The 19,262-nt window shown below is 39.0% G+C and overlaps 1 protein-coding gene across 2 annotated transcripts in view; it reads left to right on the forward strand.

Annotated features, from left to right (window-relative positions):
* Positions 1-19,262, forward strand: part of LOC117287915 (ectopic P granules protein 5 homolog) — a 58,425-nt gene that overhangs the window by 20,106 nt on the left and 19,057 nt on the right. Inside the window, exons 20-36 of one of the 2 annotated variants that reach the window (XM_033768539.1) lie at positions 505-531; positions 2,940-3,170; positions 4,003-4,169; positions 4,587-4,853; positions 5,046-5,169; positions 6,114-6,261; positions 6,453-6,624; positions 7,730-7,820; positions 8,583-8,660; positions 10,172-10,314; positions 11,091-11,262; positions 11,763-11,957; positions 12,490-12,703; positions 13,747-13,895; positions 15,608-15,806; positions 16,752-16,830; positions 18,753-18,865. In XM_033768539.1, coding sequence (XP_033624430.1) covers positions 505-531; positions 2,940-3,170; positions 4,003-4,169; positions 4,587-4,853; positions 5,046-5,169; positions 6,114-6,261; positions 6,453-6,624; positions 7,730-7,820; positions 8,583-8,660; positions 10,172-10,314; positions 11,091-11,262; positions 11,763-11,957; positions 12,490-12,703; positions 13,747-13,895; positions 15,608-15,806; positions 16,752-16,830; positions 18,753-18,865 — 2,569 coding nt within the window. The remainder of the gene's footprint in view (positions 1-504; positions 532-2,939; positions 3,171-4,002; positions 4,170-4,586; positions 4,854-5,045; positions 5,170-6,113; positions 6,262-6,452; positions 6,625-7,729; positions 7,821-8,582; positions 8,661-10,171; positions 10,315-11,090; positions 11,263-11,762; positions 11,958-12,489; positions 12,704-13,746; positions 13,896-15,607; positions 15,807-16,751; positions 16,831-18,752; positions 18,866-19,262) is intronic. The other variant, XM_033768540.1, reaches the window with a different exon arrangement.

The following is a 19,262-nucleotide window of genomic DNA, read 5'->3' on the forward strand; positions in this document are numbered from 1 at the left end:
CTGCTGATCAGAAACACCAAAGCTTGAGTCCGGTGTATCAAAAAGGATGCCAAGAAGTGAAAATAAACATTTTTTAAATAAAAATTATTATTATAACAAAGGGCGTGACGACTACGGGATGAAAAGGTTGGACAAATTGAACAACTTGCACTATTAAAATATTATTCATTTTTATGAATGTTATTTCATTTTATTTATTGGTCAATATTTGAAACATACACAATTATATTATATTTAAGCAGATTAAAGTTTCAGCTAAACACAGTGTTTTATTGTTGACAAAACAGCCAAACCATTCACTGTATTTTCATCTAGAACTTGTGAGGTATGAACTTGGTTACAGCATACACAATACGCGCATCGAGCTGGAATATTCAACTTTTGAACATGAATTCTGATTCTGAATTAACAGATAAAAAAAGGGTTATTTAATGCAAAGTGTATCCAATGGAAAGTATTTTCAATCCTTGTATTTTGATGTTGTTATTTTTTTTAATTTTACAGCTAGGATTAAAAATCTCACCAAGCAAGGTACTACAAGTTATGTTTAGTTTGCACTCTGTTTGGATTTTTTTTTGTGTTGCAGTGCATTTTAGAGGTAATTGATCTTAGCATTTGTTTTTGTTCTGGTGGTTGATCAGTATGCATGAATAGTGCACAGTCTTGCCCGTATTTGAACATTGCCACTCGTTAAAGTGCCTAAGTTTGTTTCCTTCACGCTTCAAAGGCACTGGACACTATTGGTAATTACTCAAAATAATTTTTAGCATAAAACCTTATTTGGTAACGAGTAATGGGGAGCTGTTGATAGTATAAAACATGGTGAGAAATGGCTCCCTCTGAAGTAATATAATTTTTCAGGGGTTTTCGTTGATCTCCCTGCACTTCAAAATTGTCTTGAAAGAGGCAAAACTTGGTGGAGCGCTAGGATGATAATCTGGTTACAGATCCTGCTTTAGACAATTTGCTTTATGTTCAACCCTTACTTGAAGTAATGTTTACTAGTCAGAAACCTGGTTCCAGCTTTTCATTGTTGTTTTACCAGTTAATTATTTGCGTTTGTTTTTTTCACATGAACACTTTCAGGCATGGTACATGTGGGTACTTTGATAAAATCATCTTTGGTGTATTACATTATTTTGTTTTGTTATTTATTGTTGTTTACAATTTGGGCTGCATTCACTGCTGTTAGATCCTGTTTTAGTTCAGTTCTGTCGTTCAAACTTACTGCAACTCAGGATTGAGCAAATTTACTAGAGTAGGGTTTGAACCTGGAACCTCTGGATTAAAGTCAGGGGACACTGTTGGTAATTACTCAAAATAATTGTTAGCATAAAACCTTACTTGGTAACAATTAATGGGGAGCTGTTTTAAAATAGTATAAAACATTGTGAGAAACGGCTCACTCTGAAAGAGAGTAGTTTTCGAGAAAGAAGTAAATCTCCACGAATTTGATTTCAAGACCTCAGAATTAGATTTTGAGGTCTCGAAATCAAGCATCTGAAAGCACACAATTTTGCATGACAAAGGTGTTTTTTTTTCATTATTATCTCACAAATTCGACGAAAAATTTAGCTCAAATTTTCAGAGGTTTGTTACTTTATGCACATACATGTATTGAGATACACCAAGTGAGAAGACTGGTCTTTGACAATTACCAGTAGTGCCCAGTGTCTTTAAAAACACACTGGTGCTCTACCAACTGAGTGATCTAGCCCTAATGTTGGTGTTCTCTCTGACTCAGCACCCCTGAACAAAGATTTTGAAACAATAGGGAGATTACCTAGATAGCCCAGTTGGTATTGCGTTGGCATGTTAATTCGAAGACCACAGGTTCAAATCACACTCCATTCAATTTGTCTTTGTTCATCCCACAATTGTTTGAAACGATGGATACAGCTCCTTCAAAGTTGTCATTTGGACTCTTTTTTTTGCAGCATTTGTCTTTTTGTTATGACATTGTTGCTAATTGCAGTGGTTTTGATTTTGCTGTTTGAGATTCACAGTGATTGTTAAAAGCTGATCTGCAGCAACTGAATGAGGTACATGTACCAGGGCTTGATTTCATAAAGTATTAAGATTCATCTGAAGATGAGTTAATAACATTGGGGTGTCGTGGCAGAGCAGATTAGAGCACCGAACTCAAGCTCTGGTGTTTCTGGTCAGCAGAGTGTGGGTTCAAATCCTGGTCTTGACACATGTGTCCCTGAGAAAGACACTCAACTACAAATGCTTCTCTCCACCCGGGGGTAAATTGGTACCTGTGAGGGCAGAGATGGTTCTCTTTAGCCTAGTAGCGCATATTTGTTGCACATGCTGTATACTCTCCAGGGAGTTGAGACGGTTTAAGGAATGAATAGACTGATCCATTAGGCTTCGCCCATGCCGCACGTGTGAGCAAGAACACGTGAGCCTCTCCAATGCGCCAAGCATAAGCGCACGCATGTCGGACCTTATTTGTTGGACCTTCATTGCGTTGTGATTGGTCAATACGCTAATGGGGGCGGAGCTTAATGGATCGGTCTATTAAATGGCCCAGTGACCATGGGAAACAGTGTTGGAAACGCTTAGATGCCCTTTGGGTGTGTAAAGCACGATGTAAAAAAGCCGATTATTATCAGTATATTGAGATTACACATGTACCCTAAAAAAATGTCTGAAGCTGAACCTACATGTACATATATAGACCGTATTGAATAACCCCTTTGCTGCTATGAAAATCTTGTAGGTCAAACCGTATGCACGTCTAAAACGCGTACATCAGCATTCCCGGTTTGATATCTACGGCACAAGCTTGCACACACGCAGACGCCATCTTGTAGGGCAAATATTTGAACGGTGACGTCATATTCAATACGTCCATTCAGTCTCCACATTGCATTACTTTAATTCTGTTTCATTTCCAGTTGTTATTTTCCCCCTTCCCTCTCTCTGCCTAGGATGTCAAATTAGAACCTAAACCCCAAGGTTTCCTCTCATCAGTCCTATCGTTTGTATCGTCCGGGTCACCGTTGCCTAGTCTCCTGGACAAGCAGAGCATGGAGAGACCATGGCTGGCTTACTGCATCCTGTCTGCAGAGACTAAGTATCTAGAAAGCATCAACATCTTGAAAGAAGTCTCTATGGAGCTGTGTAGTGATACTTCAATGACACCAGACGCTGGGCTAAAGGTTTGTGTATTTAAAGATATTTATCAGGCGTCGTATTCTTCCTGTTTTTTGTAACTCTGGAAATCAGTAAGATTGTTGGCCTGAAAAAAACTACATGTAGTCCATTTCCCAAGGCGAGCAATGTAGAAACAGAATTGTAGAGTTTTTATCCCACAGCTGTTCGTGTTCTAAATGCAAGTTTTAATTCTTCGTACTATTTTTATCTTTCGTATTTCGCCTGTATATTGTAATACTTTTCAGAGTTGTGTATATTATATTTCCATGTATTTTTGTAAACGGTTAATTTTTTGTGTAATTTGTATACAACATAATATTTTTAGACACGCAAAACCAAAACGAATTTCACTGTACTAATATTTGTGTTTTTACCAGTGACAATAAAACATTATTCTATCATTCTATTGTATACATGAAGCTTTGGCTGGACAGTTTCTATATAATGACCCTAGTAAGTTAAATTCTGACCTGACTTGGGTCTGCCTGTGTGCGGGTTGAACGTGCTACAAATGGACACATTCTGTGTATACTCCTACATCCATGTGACACTCCTCCATCCATATGACACTCGTCCACACCACGAGTTTTCTGTTTGTAGTATGTCCTCATTTTAAGTACATGTTCACTCTGTCTACTTGCAAGACAGAATGGTCACACACAAAGTTTTAGCAGGCTCCAAGCTCTGGAGCACAATCTCGATCAAACCTACACAATGTATGACGTTGTTAAAAATTAATTTGAGCAATAGAAAAACAACACAGCTACACGTAGAAGGCTGTTTATCTACTTGTGCAGCGATCCAATCCGCACCATGTTGCTTTTTTTTCCTTCTCAGAGAGCATGTCAGAAGCTTAGATTTGACTACGCCTTGACTGTAGGTCGCCTTCCGATCTATCGATGGGCCCAGTTAGCTCTAGAGACTGACATCGATCATCCTCTACTCCCGGTCATATGGCAACGATTCTTCACTATTTACCTCCAGAGAGCTACGGCAGATACAGGGTAACAGTCAAAATAATATATTTAAATGCCTTAATAATAGATGGAAATATATAGGATATAAGAATATTAACTTTTGGTTTTACCCATATACACAATTGTGTGTAAGCACTGTATACTCAATACTTACCCGAGTTCTGTGAAGAAAAAAATCACAGACAATGTCTTACCAACTAGACCACCAAGATTGCCTGGTAACTAATAAATGCCCTTTGCAAAATGAAATGGGCTTGCCTTGTCAAAGATGACATTCCAGCCCTGTATGTGGTGTGTTGTGGCCGAGCTGATAAGAGCACCAGACTGATTCTGTGGTATTTCTGATCAACAGAGTGTGGATTCGTGGATACTAAAATACAGAAGTATTTTTACAAGGACGCGTACAATTGAAAAACTTTAATATTTAAATTGTTATGCTTTTAGAGTTTCTCAAAGAGGCAGTGTCGGTCAGCGCTACTTCCAGAGCATCGCCAACCTTACCTACCTGAAGAGATTGAAGAAGCGACTCCGCCAAACAGCAGACTTCCACCACGAGGCCAGCCGTAAGAAACCGCCCCCTAAGATATCCCCATCCTCCTCTTCCTTGGGTTCTGATGACAAGACAGAGAGCACAGAGGAAGAGGTCAAATGGGAAGGACTTGAGGAAGGGTTGTATGAAATGAAGGTGGAGCAAAGTCGTAGTCTTGTGCAGTAAGTTGGACAAGTTTTGTTGTGGCTTTGCACTTGAAGTTTTATCTATTTATTTTTCAAAATTCATGTCTGCAATGACCCTAAAGCCAGATATATTTCTCCTGACATACCTTATCTGCTCCACCTATTACCGCGATTCAATTTATACATGAAATATTCACTGAGAGCCTTTTGTCCGTTTATGCCATACAGGTTGTACCAGATGTATCTTCTGTGGTTAGAGGAGCCTCTACTGCATGATCCAAGTCTGTATCTACCATCGTTACCTCTTCAGTACGAGGCCGAAAAGCTGTCAAGAATCTTCAATGGAGATCAGGTATAGACCAATTACATACATGTATGACGTCACACTCTCAAAAAGGAGGCAGATCATTAGACAATAGCTGTTCTCTGTGCGTAAAAACGTGCGCATGACCTCAGCGTACCTGTAGCGTTTCGCGTTATGCAAGGGGGAGCTACGTACATGTAATACAGAACGCGCATCCAAACAATTTGTGTAATTTTGGGTGTAAACTCTCTATTGTGCATGTTTGTATGCGATTTTGACACCCAAAATGACACCCAGGATATGTACAAGTTTGGGAGGTAGTGCTCTCTGCTCTACCAGCCAGGTTTCTGATGAATGATACCCAAACCTATATATCGTATGGACTGTAAAGGCCCGGTCCCACTGCAACGATAAAGAGAACGATAACGATAACGGCGCAAAGAGAATGCATTCCATAGGTTGAATGAGCGTGTGTGTATTCTGCGTTGAGCAATTCGACCAATAGAATGCGTTCTCTTTGCGTCATTGTCGTTATCGTTATCGTTATCGTTATCGTTATCGCTGCAGTGGGACCGGACCTTAAAGGTTTTAACCCAGTTTCAGCCCCAGGAGTATAGGTGGCAACGGCCCCTGGAAAAATAGTTGATTTTTAGTCCACACCACCTTGAAGTAGCCTTAAGGGCCCAATTTCATAGAGCTGCTCAGCCCAAACATTTGCTTAACATGAAATTTCTTCCTTGATAAAAACAGCATTACCCACCAAATTTTTATGTGATTTTCAGGATAAGCAATCAACAGCTGAATACCAGTAAATAACAATTTGTGGAATGGAAATTTGGTTGGTAATCCTGTTTTTATCAAGGAAGAAATTTGATGCTAAGCAAATTTTTGTTGTGCTGAGCAGCTCTTTGAAATTGGGCCCAGGCCTTGTGTGTCTGGCGACTTGCATAAAAATAAAATATAAAAATACAAAGAATTCTGCTTTTATTCAGGATCTATGGATGGAGTACGTCAATGTGAGTAAGACCAACCACCACACTGTTCTCTTAGTCAAGTCCTGGATGGGAATGAGTCAGCCAGAGCTCAGTACTTCAGGATCAACCTCCGGGATCATCTCTGAAGAAGACCTGATCAATTCAGGTGAGTCATCCATCTCGCTATCATCCCTTTCCCCCTCTCTTTGCCTAATTCCTCCACCCCAACCCAGCCTCGCTACCATGGGCAGTGCGCCGTATCGAAAAAATATGAATACAGGCGCTCAATAAAATGTGCTAGACCCTACAGTGCATATTTTTTTATGAGTCTCTTTATGTTTCATATTTTTACTGCAGCCACAAGTCGTATATTGAGTCGACTAACTAATTACAACAAAAGATTAGACCCACCATCCCTGGTACCTGTGGTCCCACCGGTACCAGATGTACCTAAAGAACTCCTTGTCAACAACCATGCAATGCTAGTCTTCCTACAAGATGACATCAAGCAACTTCTCTTCTATGCTGAGTAAGTACTTGTGGTGTGCTTAAATGTCACGTGGTAACTTGCGATCAAGCAGGTCATTGTACCAGACAGTATTCAAATCTAACATGCACATGGCTTATCGTTTTACTATACCTTATACATATTCAGTTACCGGTTTAATATTAGGAGCGTCATCTGACACCAGTCTATTTGTGCGTGAATATCGCATGCGTGCTTGGTAAAACAGCGAAGATACATGTAGAATCTGGCACGTGATGTTGAATCAGGCATGCAACTCTTCCGCGTGTTTTTTTTAAATGTTCGGCGCTAAAAAATAATTAAAAAATATTTTAACCTAATGTAAGCCTTGCAACAACAATGTTCAACTAATGTAAAATAAGCCTAGTACATGCTAACAATGCACCTTAGAGCATAATAAACCTCAACATTTTCTAGGGTACCATTGTGGGTCTCGTGTCCCGTGGCGTTTCGGTTGCCTCGCTCTGCACTTGCGTGGGTGCCTTTGAAAATGTTCCTCTCTTTTTTTTATGGGCCAGTTGCATGCCTGGTTGAATGGACCAATGAGAATTTGACTCTTATCATAACGGTGTATGTGGTATAGTATTATGTTCTCACTGCATCACTTGTGAGGTATTTGTGAGGTACTTGTGAGGCACTTATGAGGCACGTGTGAGGCACATGTGAGGCACATGTGAGGCACATGTGAGGCACATGGTGGCTAGTGCATAAAGCGCTCGCTTCTTACCACTGCTGTCCTGGTTCGATTCCAGGCTAAGGCTATATGTGAACAAAGTTGTATGTTGGTTCTCTGCTGTGCTATCAGGCTAGGTTGTTGTGGCACATGGATGGCTTTTTAAAACACAATATCAACCTCTACCCTCTTAGGTAGCCATTTATTCCCCTGGGTGAAGAGAAGCAATTATTGTAAAGCATCTTGCTCAAGGACACAAGTGTCATGACAGGATTCGAACACACACCCCTATGACATACTAACCATCATAAATCAAGTCGATGCACTAAACCCTCTGCCATAATACGACAGGCTACAAACCTAAACAGTTAATGTAAACAGTTTTATATATATTTTAAACATATTTTTCATTTCTTGTCTGGTATCTTACTGCAGCACATTCTCAGACAGGGAAAATCATAACGTTGTGATGGACTGTGAGTATCTGGAGATGGTACCAGATCTTTATGCCAACAAAAAGACAGAGGTATTGTTTTTTTTTTTTTTTTTTTTTACTTTGTTATGGCAAGTTCACTCTTTTTCTTTTAGTGCGGTCTAAAAGCGCAATATTTTTGTCAACTTTTTTGAGGTAATATTGATTTATTTTGTGATTTGTTAAATCTTAACTGAGTCTTAATGCATCTTGTTGTGTATTTTATCCTTGTATAGGGATAATTATTATTGTTTTACCAATATTTGTAATGTGCTATGTATGTATTTTAATCTATCAATGTTTTAATTGATTACCAGTATTTGTGATCATTTTGCAAAGCACATTGAGATTTTTGCGCTATATAAGAATTAAATATTATTATTATTCTTTCCAAACATGGCTGATAGCCACTTATGGTAAAGGAGCTACAAGAACAAAATAAAATAAAATAACTCGGGGGAGCTGAAGGTAGAAATTGATATTCCTCTTTAAACAGTCTGGATCACAGGATGTAGGGAAACATGCACCAGGCAGACAAGGAGTTCCAAAGAGATGGCGTACATGGTAGATTTTATGTTGACATCTGGGGGAAATAATTAATCTGCATGAACTTTGTGTCATAGACGCACGTCCAGTAGGAATTGATAATCCTCTTAAAATAAACTAGATTGTAGGATGGAGGGAAACATGCACCATGCAAGAAGTTCCAAAAGGATTCAGTATAAACCGGATTTTAGTTCTTGTTATTTTTTCATATTGGCAAAGTAATCAATCTGTATTTAACATGAAATTGATTTGAGATATTTTTGTTTTTAGACCCATGTCCAGATTGCCTGCAAGAGTTCTTATAATCCCATGTATCAATGCAAAGGGAAAGCTGTTGTGACGGTTAAGGTAAGAAAATGGAAATCCTTCAATTTATTTTAATGTTCAGAAATTCTGCAGATTTTGTCCAATCGCGATATTTTTTCATTTTGAACTTAATAAAATACCCAGCTTTTTTAGCTTTTCTTTAAATTCTATGCTAAGAAAAAAATAAGTTTTTTGTCCTAAAAAAAATGTATCTTGCTGATTTAAGTTGCCTTGGCTCATCCCAAAGTCAGTAGTGTTTCTTATTGAGTGATAGTGTCCTTTCGTGATATCGCATTGTAAGCCGTGCATATACAATTATTCACATTTTTTTAGTAGACCTTCAAAAAATATATTTGGTAATAGGCAATGGAAAGTATACAGCATTGTGAGAAACGGCTCCCTCTGACGTACATGTAATGTACTTTTAGAGGTAATTTCTCACTTAAATATTAAAAGACTTCGGGCCTGAAGCCTTTGTCAAGTTTGTGCAACAAGGATGTTTTTTCTTTCATTGTTCTCTTGCACATTCATACTTTCAACCTGTCCGACGTGTTCCAGTCAGCATACAAGCCTTTCCATGGGACCGAGGCTGCACTAGTCCGTGTGAACAACGATATTCTCTCTGCAATGGACAATGGTAACCTTACAGCACTAGTCCTGCTAGACTTGAGTGCTGCTTTTGACACTGTTGATCACAACATCCTTCTCTCTCGGCTCCAGAATCACCTTGGCATAGAGGACACAGCCCTAGCATGGTGCAAATCATATCTCTACAATAGAACTCAGCATGTATGTATTGGCACCGCGATATCCGACTCTGTTGTTTTGAACTACTCTGTGCCACAGGGGTCCGTACTCGGCCCGCAGTGGTGTACGCTGTACACTTTACCGATTCGTGACATCATCCTGAAATTTAATCTTAAGCATGTGTACGCAGACGACACTCAGCTATACATCCTGTTTAAATCTTCTCAAGAAAACGCCAATGCATCTATTGCAAGACTTGAGAAATACATCCAAGAGATTGGACACAACACAACTTCCTGAAGTTAAATGATGATAAGACAGAGTTCCTTCTATTTGGGTCACGTCAACAGTTAACTAAGGTTTCAGTGGCATACATCTCCCTCGCTGAAAGCTCGGAACTTAGGGGTTATTTTTGATTAATCTTTGATCTTGTCTTTGTACCGCAAAATTCAAGTCTCTTCTCAAAACTTATCTTATGTCACAGGTTTTCAATGACTAATTTTGTTGTGTCTGTTTTTCTTTGTGTTGTGTTTTGATTTTGTTGTGTTTTTGGTTTGACTGCGCCTTGAACACCCCGCAGGGTCTTATTATTATTATTATTGCAACTTTAATGACTAATTGAGTCTAAATAAAAATAAATAAAATACTTGTATGCATATGTGGGATACACCAAGTGAGATTACTGGTCTTTGACAATTACTAAAGGTGTCCAGGGCCTTTAATGGCTTCTCAATAACTAAAAATGCAAAATCTTAAACAACAAATTAGTTTAATTTGCAATTTTTTAATTTTCATTTCCTCTTTAGCATAAAGAGAAACAGCGCAATGACACAGTCTTCCGTAAACTAGAAGAAAACAGAGTGGAGTTCAAACAGTTGTCCATCGAGTCACTGTCTCCGCCCCCGCCCACTGTCGTTGTCTCAGCCGTGCATATAGAGAATGCTATAACGTAAGTAAATCTAGATTTTGTGATAACAAACAGGGACACTGTACAGTAACCCTAATTTGTTTGCTGGCAGCCATAAAAATGCACAGGACTATCCATTGTGGTGCATGGTATCTGTTGTACTCATAGAGTTATATATAAGAACTAGAGGGCGCACTGGCCTATATACGCGCTCCGGCATGCGCGCAGGCGGCCATTTTCTAAGTTGACAAAACTGGCATCTCACAGCGTGTGTATGGGCCATTTTGTAAGTTGAACAAACAGCATCGCGTGAGCGTTCAATAAAAAAAAAAATCAAACGTGTATTTCATGTTCAACGCACGTGCAGAATGACGCGCTTGTCATCTTGCGGTCCCGTGGCGTTTGTGCACGAAGCATCACTCGTGTGCCCTCTAGTTCTTATATATAACTCTATGGTTGTACTACACTAAGTTTCACCCATACATGTACAAAGAGGGTACTGGCAGTCTTTTCTCGTCATACCCCTTTTTAAACATTATTGTGTAATCCCCGATTCCAGATTTGTGGTACTAATATTTTGTAAAATGTTAAATACATGTATGGTCAACTTCTTTCGCCTGAAAGAAATCTCAACTCTTAAAACTGATGTATTGGGCGAGGATGGAAAATTGTATTATAAATATTTATTTTAGAACAAAAGGAGCTGTACATGTAATCCTGCACGCCTGGAAAATTTCACAAAATTCATATGCCTTGTGTTCCATATGACCATGTAAAAAATGCTCAAAACACAGCAATTTCTTTCTTTGTTTCTTCAGTGACCTGATACATTTAACTCGAGCCTTATCGGACAACTCTGCAGAGTTTGAAGCCGCTAAGCAGACTGGCATCAGCCTCCTGTATCACCTCGGACAACAGATGAAAGAGAGTGCCAGACACTATCCACCCACTCGCCAGTTCTTCTCATCCTGCATTGAAATACTAGGCCAGGTGAGAATCCCACAGAGGGAGGGAGTTTAGTGAAGTCAAGCTCTGAACATGAAGATACTTTTTGTGAGCTTCTAGAATTGTTGAGTTTTGAATAATGATATGTGTGAAGGGTTGGCAGACCTGGATTTGGAAGCCAATTCCTTTATTGTGCTATCCTTTTGCAATTTTCTTGTTGTCCTTGTTTATAATTTTGGGATGAACAAAGTTTACCAGAGTGGGTTTTGATCCATGGATGTTCGGAATAACATGCCGGTGCTCTACCAACTAAGCTATCTAGCCCCATGTTGGGGCTCTCCCTATTTTGTCAATAACTTTGTTCGGGGTGCCAGTCAGAAGCCGTACAACCTTAAGCTGCTGTGTAGCCACGGATCACACCCAAGTTAACGACCCAACCTGGGTAGCATCATCAGGGACAGTGGCCTTATCAATGTATTATATTATTCTTCCATTGGCAGATTTCATTCATTAACTTTCATGTTTGTCCATATTTTATTTCTTAGGAATTCATCCGTCCCTACCCGGACCAAGCCCAACCTTTATTGCAAGCCGTCCTGAGTAACTGTAACTTGGCCGGCCTGCTGGCTCCTAATCTTGCTCCCAACCATTGTGGTGATTCCTTTGTTCAGATGTACTGTGATGTGGTACGGGTCGGCATGAGTGACGTCCAGGACACTGCATTTATGCTGTTGACCAAGGTGGGTGGGATACTTACAGAGACTTTCCCTCACTTATGCTATGGGCCCAATTTTGTAGGCACTGGACGAAGTTTGGGGTTGAACAAAGAAAAATTGCCTGGAGTAGGATTTGAACCTACATGTACATGTCAACCTCCGGATTAAAGGCATTGAACATTATTGGTAATTGCTCAAAATAATACTTAGCATAAAAACTTGCTTGGTAACGAGCAATAGAGAGCTGCTGACCGTGTGAGAAATGGCTCTCTCTGAAACTGAAATAACAGTTTTTGATAATTAGACATCTGAAAGCACATAAGATTGTCCAACAAGTCTCTTTTTTTCTTTCATCTATCACTTGCAACTTTGATGACAAATTGAGTCCAAATGTTCACAGGTTGGTTATTGTATGCATATGATGGGATACACCAAGTGAGGATACTGGTCTTTGACAATTACCAAAGGTGTTCAGTGCCTTTAAGTGCTACCACAACCTTTAAGTACACCAGAGTGATTTATGTTTTTGTTTTTCTCCATGTTTTGGTTTAAACAGTTTGACCCTGCCCAGTGGCTGAGCAACTGCGAGCCTGCACTGGCTGTACGTTCTCAGTTCATTGAGGTGCTTGGTGAGGCGTTGGTCAGCTGCGGCCTGGAAATGGACAATCGATGCATGATGATGTTTGGGATCTACAGGACTCATCTTCAGGTCATGTTGAAGCATCACTTCCCAGAGCATTATGGAGATGTGTTGAGACTCATACTCAAAGGTTAGAATCTTAGGGTGTGTCGAAACGGCGAGTTCAGCTACAGCTACGGCTAGATCAGCGCGTTTGCCAGTGTTGAAGAGAAGGAAGACGTGCGTGATTTAGCGTAGCTATAGCCAAACTCACTGATTTGGACACCTCCTTGTACCTTAACCAGCAATAAACCACAAGGAAAACTGACTGGGTAAACTGGTCAATAATTTGGGGTTAACCTAAGAAGAATTAACTGGGCCAACGTTCCAAAGTCGTTCTAGGCGGAAACACACATCCGACAGATTACACGTCATTCAACTTATACTACACAAATACTACACCAGTCAGTTCAGTCCAAAATCAAACCTTTTTAAGTTCACTTCACTCACTCACTACGCCGACCCAAGTTACTTGAGACGAGTGCAATAAAACACTTGCCACACATCACGATCCCTAATGTATAGCCAGCTAGTTCATCTAGTCTCCAACCCTGTATCTTCTTTCATTGTCTTCACCATGTTCTTAATTGGCCTCCCTCTGCTCAGTTGTCCATGTTTTGGCTCTTACAAGATCACCCTTCATGCTTCTTAAAGACACTGGACACTTTTGGTAATTGTTAAAGACCAGTCTTCTCACTTGGTTTATCTCAACATATGCATAAAATAACAAACCTGTGAAAATTTGAACTCAATTGGTCGTCGAAGTTGCCAGATGATAATGAAAGAAAAAACACTCTTGTCACACAAATGTTTTGCTTTCAGATGCTTGATTTCGAGACCTCAAAATCTTATTCTGAGGTCTTGAAATCAAATTCGTGGAAAATTACTTGTTACTCGAAAACTATTTTACTTCAGAGGGAGCCATTTCCCACAATGTTTTATACTATTAACAGCTCCCCACTACTCGTTACCAAGTAAGGTTTTGTGCTAAATGTAATAATTATTTTAAATAATTACCAATAGTGTCCACTCTCTTTAAGTTACAGAACTCAAATAGGACACACCAGACCTGTTGGTCATACACGACCTTAAGTTCTGATTGACTCGCACACTTATATTTCTTCTTGATTTTAGGTTCGGAGGAACGCTTTCTCCATAAGGATATCTGGAAGGACACTCTGGCTACTTTAGGATGTCCATATCTGAGCATCAGCACTGATGCTATCAGTAATGAGCAGGTCCAGGAACTCATCAAGATGCTTCCAATTCTCTCATTGCAACAGGTAGGATCAATTGCATACCTGCCAGCAGGGCTCGCCCTTAAAGGATTCGGGTACTTGTTCAAAATGTTCACAGATTTACATTAAACTTGAAGGTTTAAAAGATAATGATAGTGGAAAGCTTCCATTCAAATATTACTAGCTGAGGTTCTGTAGTATTTGACAAATGAGTAAAACAAGTCGCAAAATAATTTCGTCTCAGTAAGACGAAAATTATTTTAGCATAAAAGTGTGTAAAATCCCATTAACCAGATATGATATTATAAATGTATCATAATCATAGCATAATTGGTTAATAAGTTTTTACATGCTAAAACTGAGATGTAAATTATTTGTATTACTCATTTCTCAAAAACTACAGCACCCCAGTTAGTAAAACTTCAAGCTTTCTACTATCATAATCTCCAAACTGTGTAAGTTTAATATAAATCTGTGGACATTGTGTTTTGTGTTAGGAAAAAGTATACATAGACCCTTTAACCCTAGACTGGCTACATTGTTTTGTAAAAACTGCTACAGGCTAATAAACACCACCTCTCAACTTGCCCTGTGGGCTACTAAAAACTGCAACCTACTTGCTTAAAATGCTCATATTTCTTCTATTCATATGTGAATAAAGTGTGTTCATTTATGAAGTGTTTGATTGTAAATGTATTTACCTATATTACACTGGTTGTGGTTGCTACAATTAATACATCAGAAAGATACATTTATGACAATACATGCTAATATAATCAAGGCTACTAAAACTTCCTGGGGGCAAGTTAAACCCTGAGTTTATTACTATCCCAGTTGGCTACTTAAACCCTGAGTTTATTACTATCCCAGTTGGCTACTTAAACCCTGAGTTTATTACTATCCCAGTTGGCTACTTAAACCCTGAGTTTATTACTATCCCAGTTGGCTACTTAACAAAAAGCTTAAGAGCAAGGCCTGATTGCAGCCATTACGAATTTGGTGGAATCATTTCGAAAATACAAGCTGTATTCTGAATTGCGAATTTATCACCTTTTGTTAAGCCCGGTTCATACTTCCTGCGAATGCGAATGCGAATGCGATACGAACGTTGACATCACAAATTCACAACGAAAAATTCGCAGCAGTTCAACTCAGCTCAACTCACTTGTGAATATCGCTGCAAAAGGAGGGTTGTGACGTCAAATTCACATCAAATTCGCTTCGCATTCGCATGAAGTATGAACCGGGCTTTATAATATTTGTATGGACCAGCACCAACTTGAACTTCGGAACAAGGGACAGAAAAGCCAGTAAATAGTATTCTTGTGTTATTTAAAGTTGTGTATATCGCAACCGCCGGTCGACACTACTGTAGCACATGATTTTGCTCTATAGACCTTATGCACATGATGCCATATCAGTAGGAGCTCACCTAGAGGTCAAAAGGGGCTGTTCAGTGGCCAAATCAATGTGCTGCCCGTACAATCTGTGCGTTTTGAATATTTCTTCATCGTTTTACCTCTAAGATGGCAGCTGGATGACGTCAATGTATAAAACTTATTACTCTTTTTGATTCCCCAAAGATTACTGAGTTAAAGAACTTTTCTTTTACCATTTGTGCGTTTTGAATATTTCTTCATTGTTTTACCTCTAAGATGGCAGCTGGATGATGTCAATGCATTAAATATTATTACTCTTTTTGATTGCCCAAAGATTACTGAGTTAAAGAATTTTTCTTTTAACATTTGTATCAACAGTTGTTTGAAACAATCGACTGGCTGACGGCATATTTCAGTCGCCAGCGAAGCTCCAACCCACAGAGTGGACAGTTTGGTCTCCATAGTAACTGGAAGCTTTATCATGAGCCGTTGATCAGTTTTATTGGGTACATCGGTCTGAATGTGGTCATTCTGGAGGCTCATCGAGTTATCGAGGCCAACCTTATCGTGGAACAAGGTCAGTAGATTTAAAAGGCTTGGGTTCCTTTGTGTACGACACAAAACACAAAATCCACATATTGACATTAAACTTAAAGACATTGATGGTATAAAGCTTCCCTTAATATTTATTGTTGAGGTACTGTAGTTTTTGAGAAATGGGTAAAATATTTCACAAAAATAGTTTTCGTCTCGGTGAGATGAAAATTATTCTAGCGTATACAACGGATATACGCACCTCTCCTTATATGTTGCTCAGTGATTTTCACTTTTCTACATAAAAACTTGACGATTATCGAAAGCAGACACTTCGACAGGTAATACATACATCTTCATTCATAGAGTAGGGATTCGAGCATGGTATCAAAACTCTTTAAAAGAACACCTTACCTTGGATCAGTCGAGTTGGTCTTTGAAAAGCGTTTGTAACTGTTTGTTATAAAATGCATATGATTAGAGAGATATTTTAAAAGTAGAATATAGTGATCCACACAAGTGTCACTCGAAACTGCATGGTTTTCCTTAAACTACCACGGTCAGCCGTTTATGGGAGTCAATTTTTTTAATTTGTTTTATCAAATTTGGGGAAAAATCCACTAGACTGCAGGGTTCGTAGCTCAAAAAGTTACTGGACCAGAAATGTTTGTGCAAGACTAGAATCAAAACGAAAGAACATCCCGAGTCCTAACACAGTTTAGCTGTTTTTATTTGAAAGATTGAGCACTAAGAAAGACATTAAGTGAAGATTGATCTCTGTATTTTAGGGTATTATTTAAACTTTATTACTCAACAGAATCGAATGGTATATTCCAACATTTGAACACAATTTGTTACCTTTCAAGGCATTTTAGAGGTCAATGCACAAGACCACTTGACTTGCCTGGTCATCATCTTTTCATAGAAAAACATTCTACGGGCTCTTTGTAAATATCTCTTCTGTTTTGGAAACCTTCTTTCCATTTAGCTGTTAGACATCTGTGGAGTGTTGTGACTGGACTCTTCTCACCGTGGATTGTTGCCCTCGAGGTCCCCTCACCAACCAAGTAAGAAATCTTACAGTTCAGAAATAAACTATAAATAACAGTGAACTTGCGGGTACAACCATGTACATGTGTAATAATTCTCTTTTGAGGGAGTGTTAGCTCTGGAAAGAGAGAGTTTGATCTTGACGTTTCGATCATTTTACCATTCTCATCTTCAGGAGAACGCTGAACTATAAATAAAAGTAAACTTTTGAGGAAGCGTTGGCTTTGAAAAGAGCCAGTTTTGTCTCGCCGCCATTTCCACCTACTCTTGGGGCTTACCCCTTTCACAATCTGTAAGAATGTAGGCCAAGGGTATCATCCACTAGGAACCTGGTTGATGTAGTAGAATAAACTACCTTTCTAACTTTCTACAAAGCAAGTAAGAAGTGCCTTGCTAACGAGGGCATACATTTAAGTGTCATTAACAGGACTCAAACCCACACTCGGCTGCTGACAACACAAGAGCTTGGGTTCTGTGACCTACAATGCTCGGCCACGACACGCCATTAAGATGATTGGTATTCAATCATGATATTCTTCCGACTGCGGTCTGATTACCTTGGTCTGGATTAATCAGAAAATTTGAGATTAAATAGCATGAAGTGTCTTTAGACCCCTTGCACAGGCTACCATTACTGAGGCCATCACAATGGAAACATGCGTGTCTGTACGCACCTCACACAACTCTCAGCCAATGACAGGTCTTCCTTTGACCTTAGTGAGGTCGTTGTTTGCGCTTTTAACGCATATAGAAAGTTTTTTTTAAAGCCTACAACTTGTCTGTATACATGTGAAGCCCTTGATCAAATATTTCCACTTTTTTTTCCAAGTATCACGTATCGTGCCGAGGGCCCAGTTTCATTGAGCTTCTTTTAAAAGCACAAAAAGTAGCTAAGCATAGAAACCTCATGCTTACCAGATTAAGGTTACCTGCCAAAATACCTAGTCCCATGTACAATTTGTGACTGGTATCCTGCTCATTTCTGCTCAGCAGACAATTGTTAAGCAATATTTTCTGCTTAAACAGGTACCTTGAGCTTTTTTTATATGGGAATGCTGTTTAAACTTGTCTATTAATTTTGTTTACCATTTACATGTAATAGTGATATTTGTACAATTCCTTTTTGTTGTTGTAAATGTCGATTAAAAAATGTGGCATCAACCTCAAGGTTTTGAAAAAAATAGAAACACTTCTGCCTTTGACGCAAATGACAACACTTTGGCGTCATATGTGGGAGTTTGCTTTGTTATACCTGCATGTTGCAACAAAACGGCTATACAAATTGTAGCCCCCACAAATGACGTAGTATGAGTGATGACGTAACAGAGCTTTTTGTGGATCTTTCTTAAAAGCACTGGATATAAGGGTATTCAAAATGCTCATTTTTACCCAACTAAAATCAATTTATACTCATGTGAACTCAGTTTCCTTATTGATTGGAAAAAAACACTTAAAATGAATTCAGAAAAGATCATGACTTGCTGTTTCCGTTCAAGTAGGTCTTTAAAGGCAGTGGACACTTACTGGTAATACTTAAAATAGTTATTAGCATAAAACCTTACTTTGTAACGAGCAAAGCAGAGCTGTTGATAGTATAACACATTGTGAGAAACGGCTCCCTCTAAAGTATCATAGTTTTAGAGAAAGAAGTAATTTTCCACAAATTTGATATTGAGACCTCAGAGTTAGATTTTGAGGTCTCAAAATCAAGCATCTGAAAGCACACAACTTCGTGTGACAAGGGTGTTTTTTCTTTCATTATTATCTCTCAACTTCATCCACCAATTGAACTCAAATTTTCACAGGTTTGTTATTTCATGCATATGTTGAGAAGACTGGTCTTTGACAATTACCAAAGGTGTCCAGTGCCTTTAAGCACCTATATGAAAATTGGGCTCATGTATTTTCTCTGATGATTTGTATACATTCCTTCCCATAGTCCCAACACTAATCAGTTACTACCTCCCTGGATTGATGGAGATGAAGTCCCCGCTGGATGCATGGTCTCCATGTTCTCCCATGCTGTAGGATGCATTCAAGCACAGTTCCAAGGTAAGATTTCTTTTACCAAATAATAATAATAATAATAATAATAATAATAATAATAATAATAATAATAATAATAATAATAATAATAATAGTAGTACAGGTTTCTTACACCCGGTTCAGACAGGTGCCCCAGAGTCGCACCGAACCAAATAGGTTAGGAGCGACTCTGGGTCGACCCAATTAAATTTTTGTTTCAGACAGGTGAACTTAACAGAAAATTTACATTGGCTCGGCTCATGACAAGATTGACGTCTGAAACCAAGACGCTCCGAACGACTGCAACAGTCGTTCGGAATGACTGCAACAGTCAATCTTTCGACTTCTAGTGCGTCCAGTCGCTCCTAACTGTTTCAGCGGTCAAACTTTTAATGTACTCAGAATTTGGTTCGGTGGCACTCTG

Source organism: Asterias rubens, chromosome 3 (assembly GCF_902459465.1).
Source record: "Asterias rubens chromosome 3, eAstRub1.3, whole genome shotgun sequence".
Classification (NCBI taxonomy): Eukaryota; Metazoa; Echinodermata; class Asteroidea; order Forcipulatida; family Asteriidae; genus Asterias; species Asterias rubens.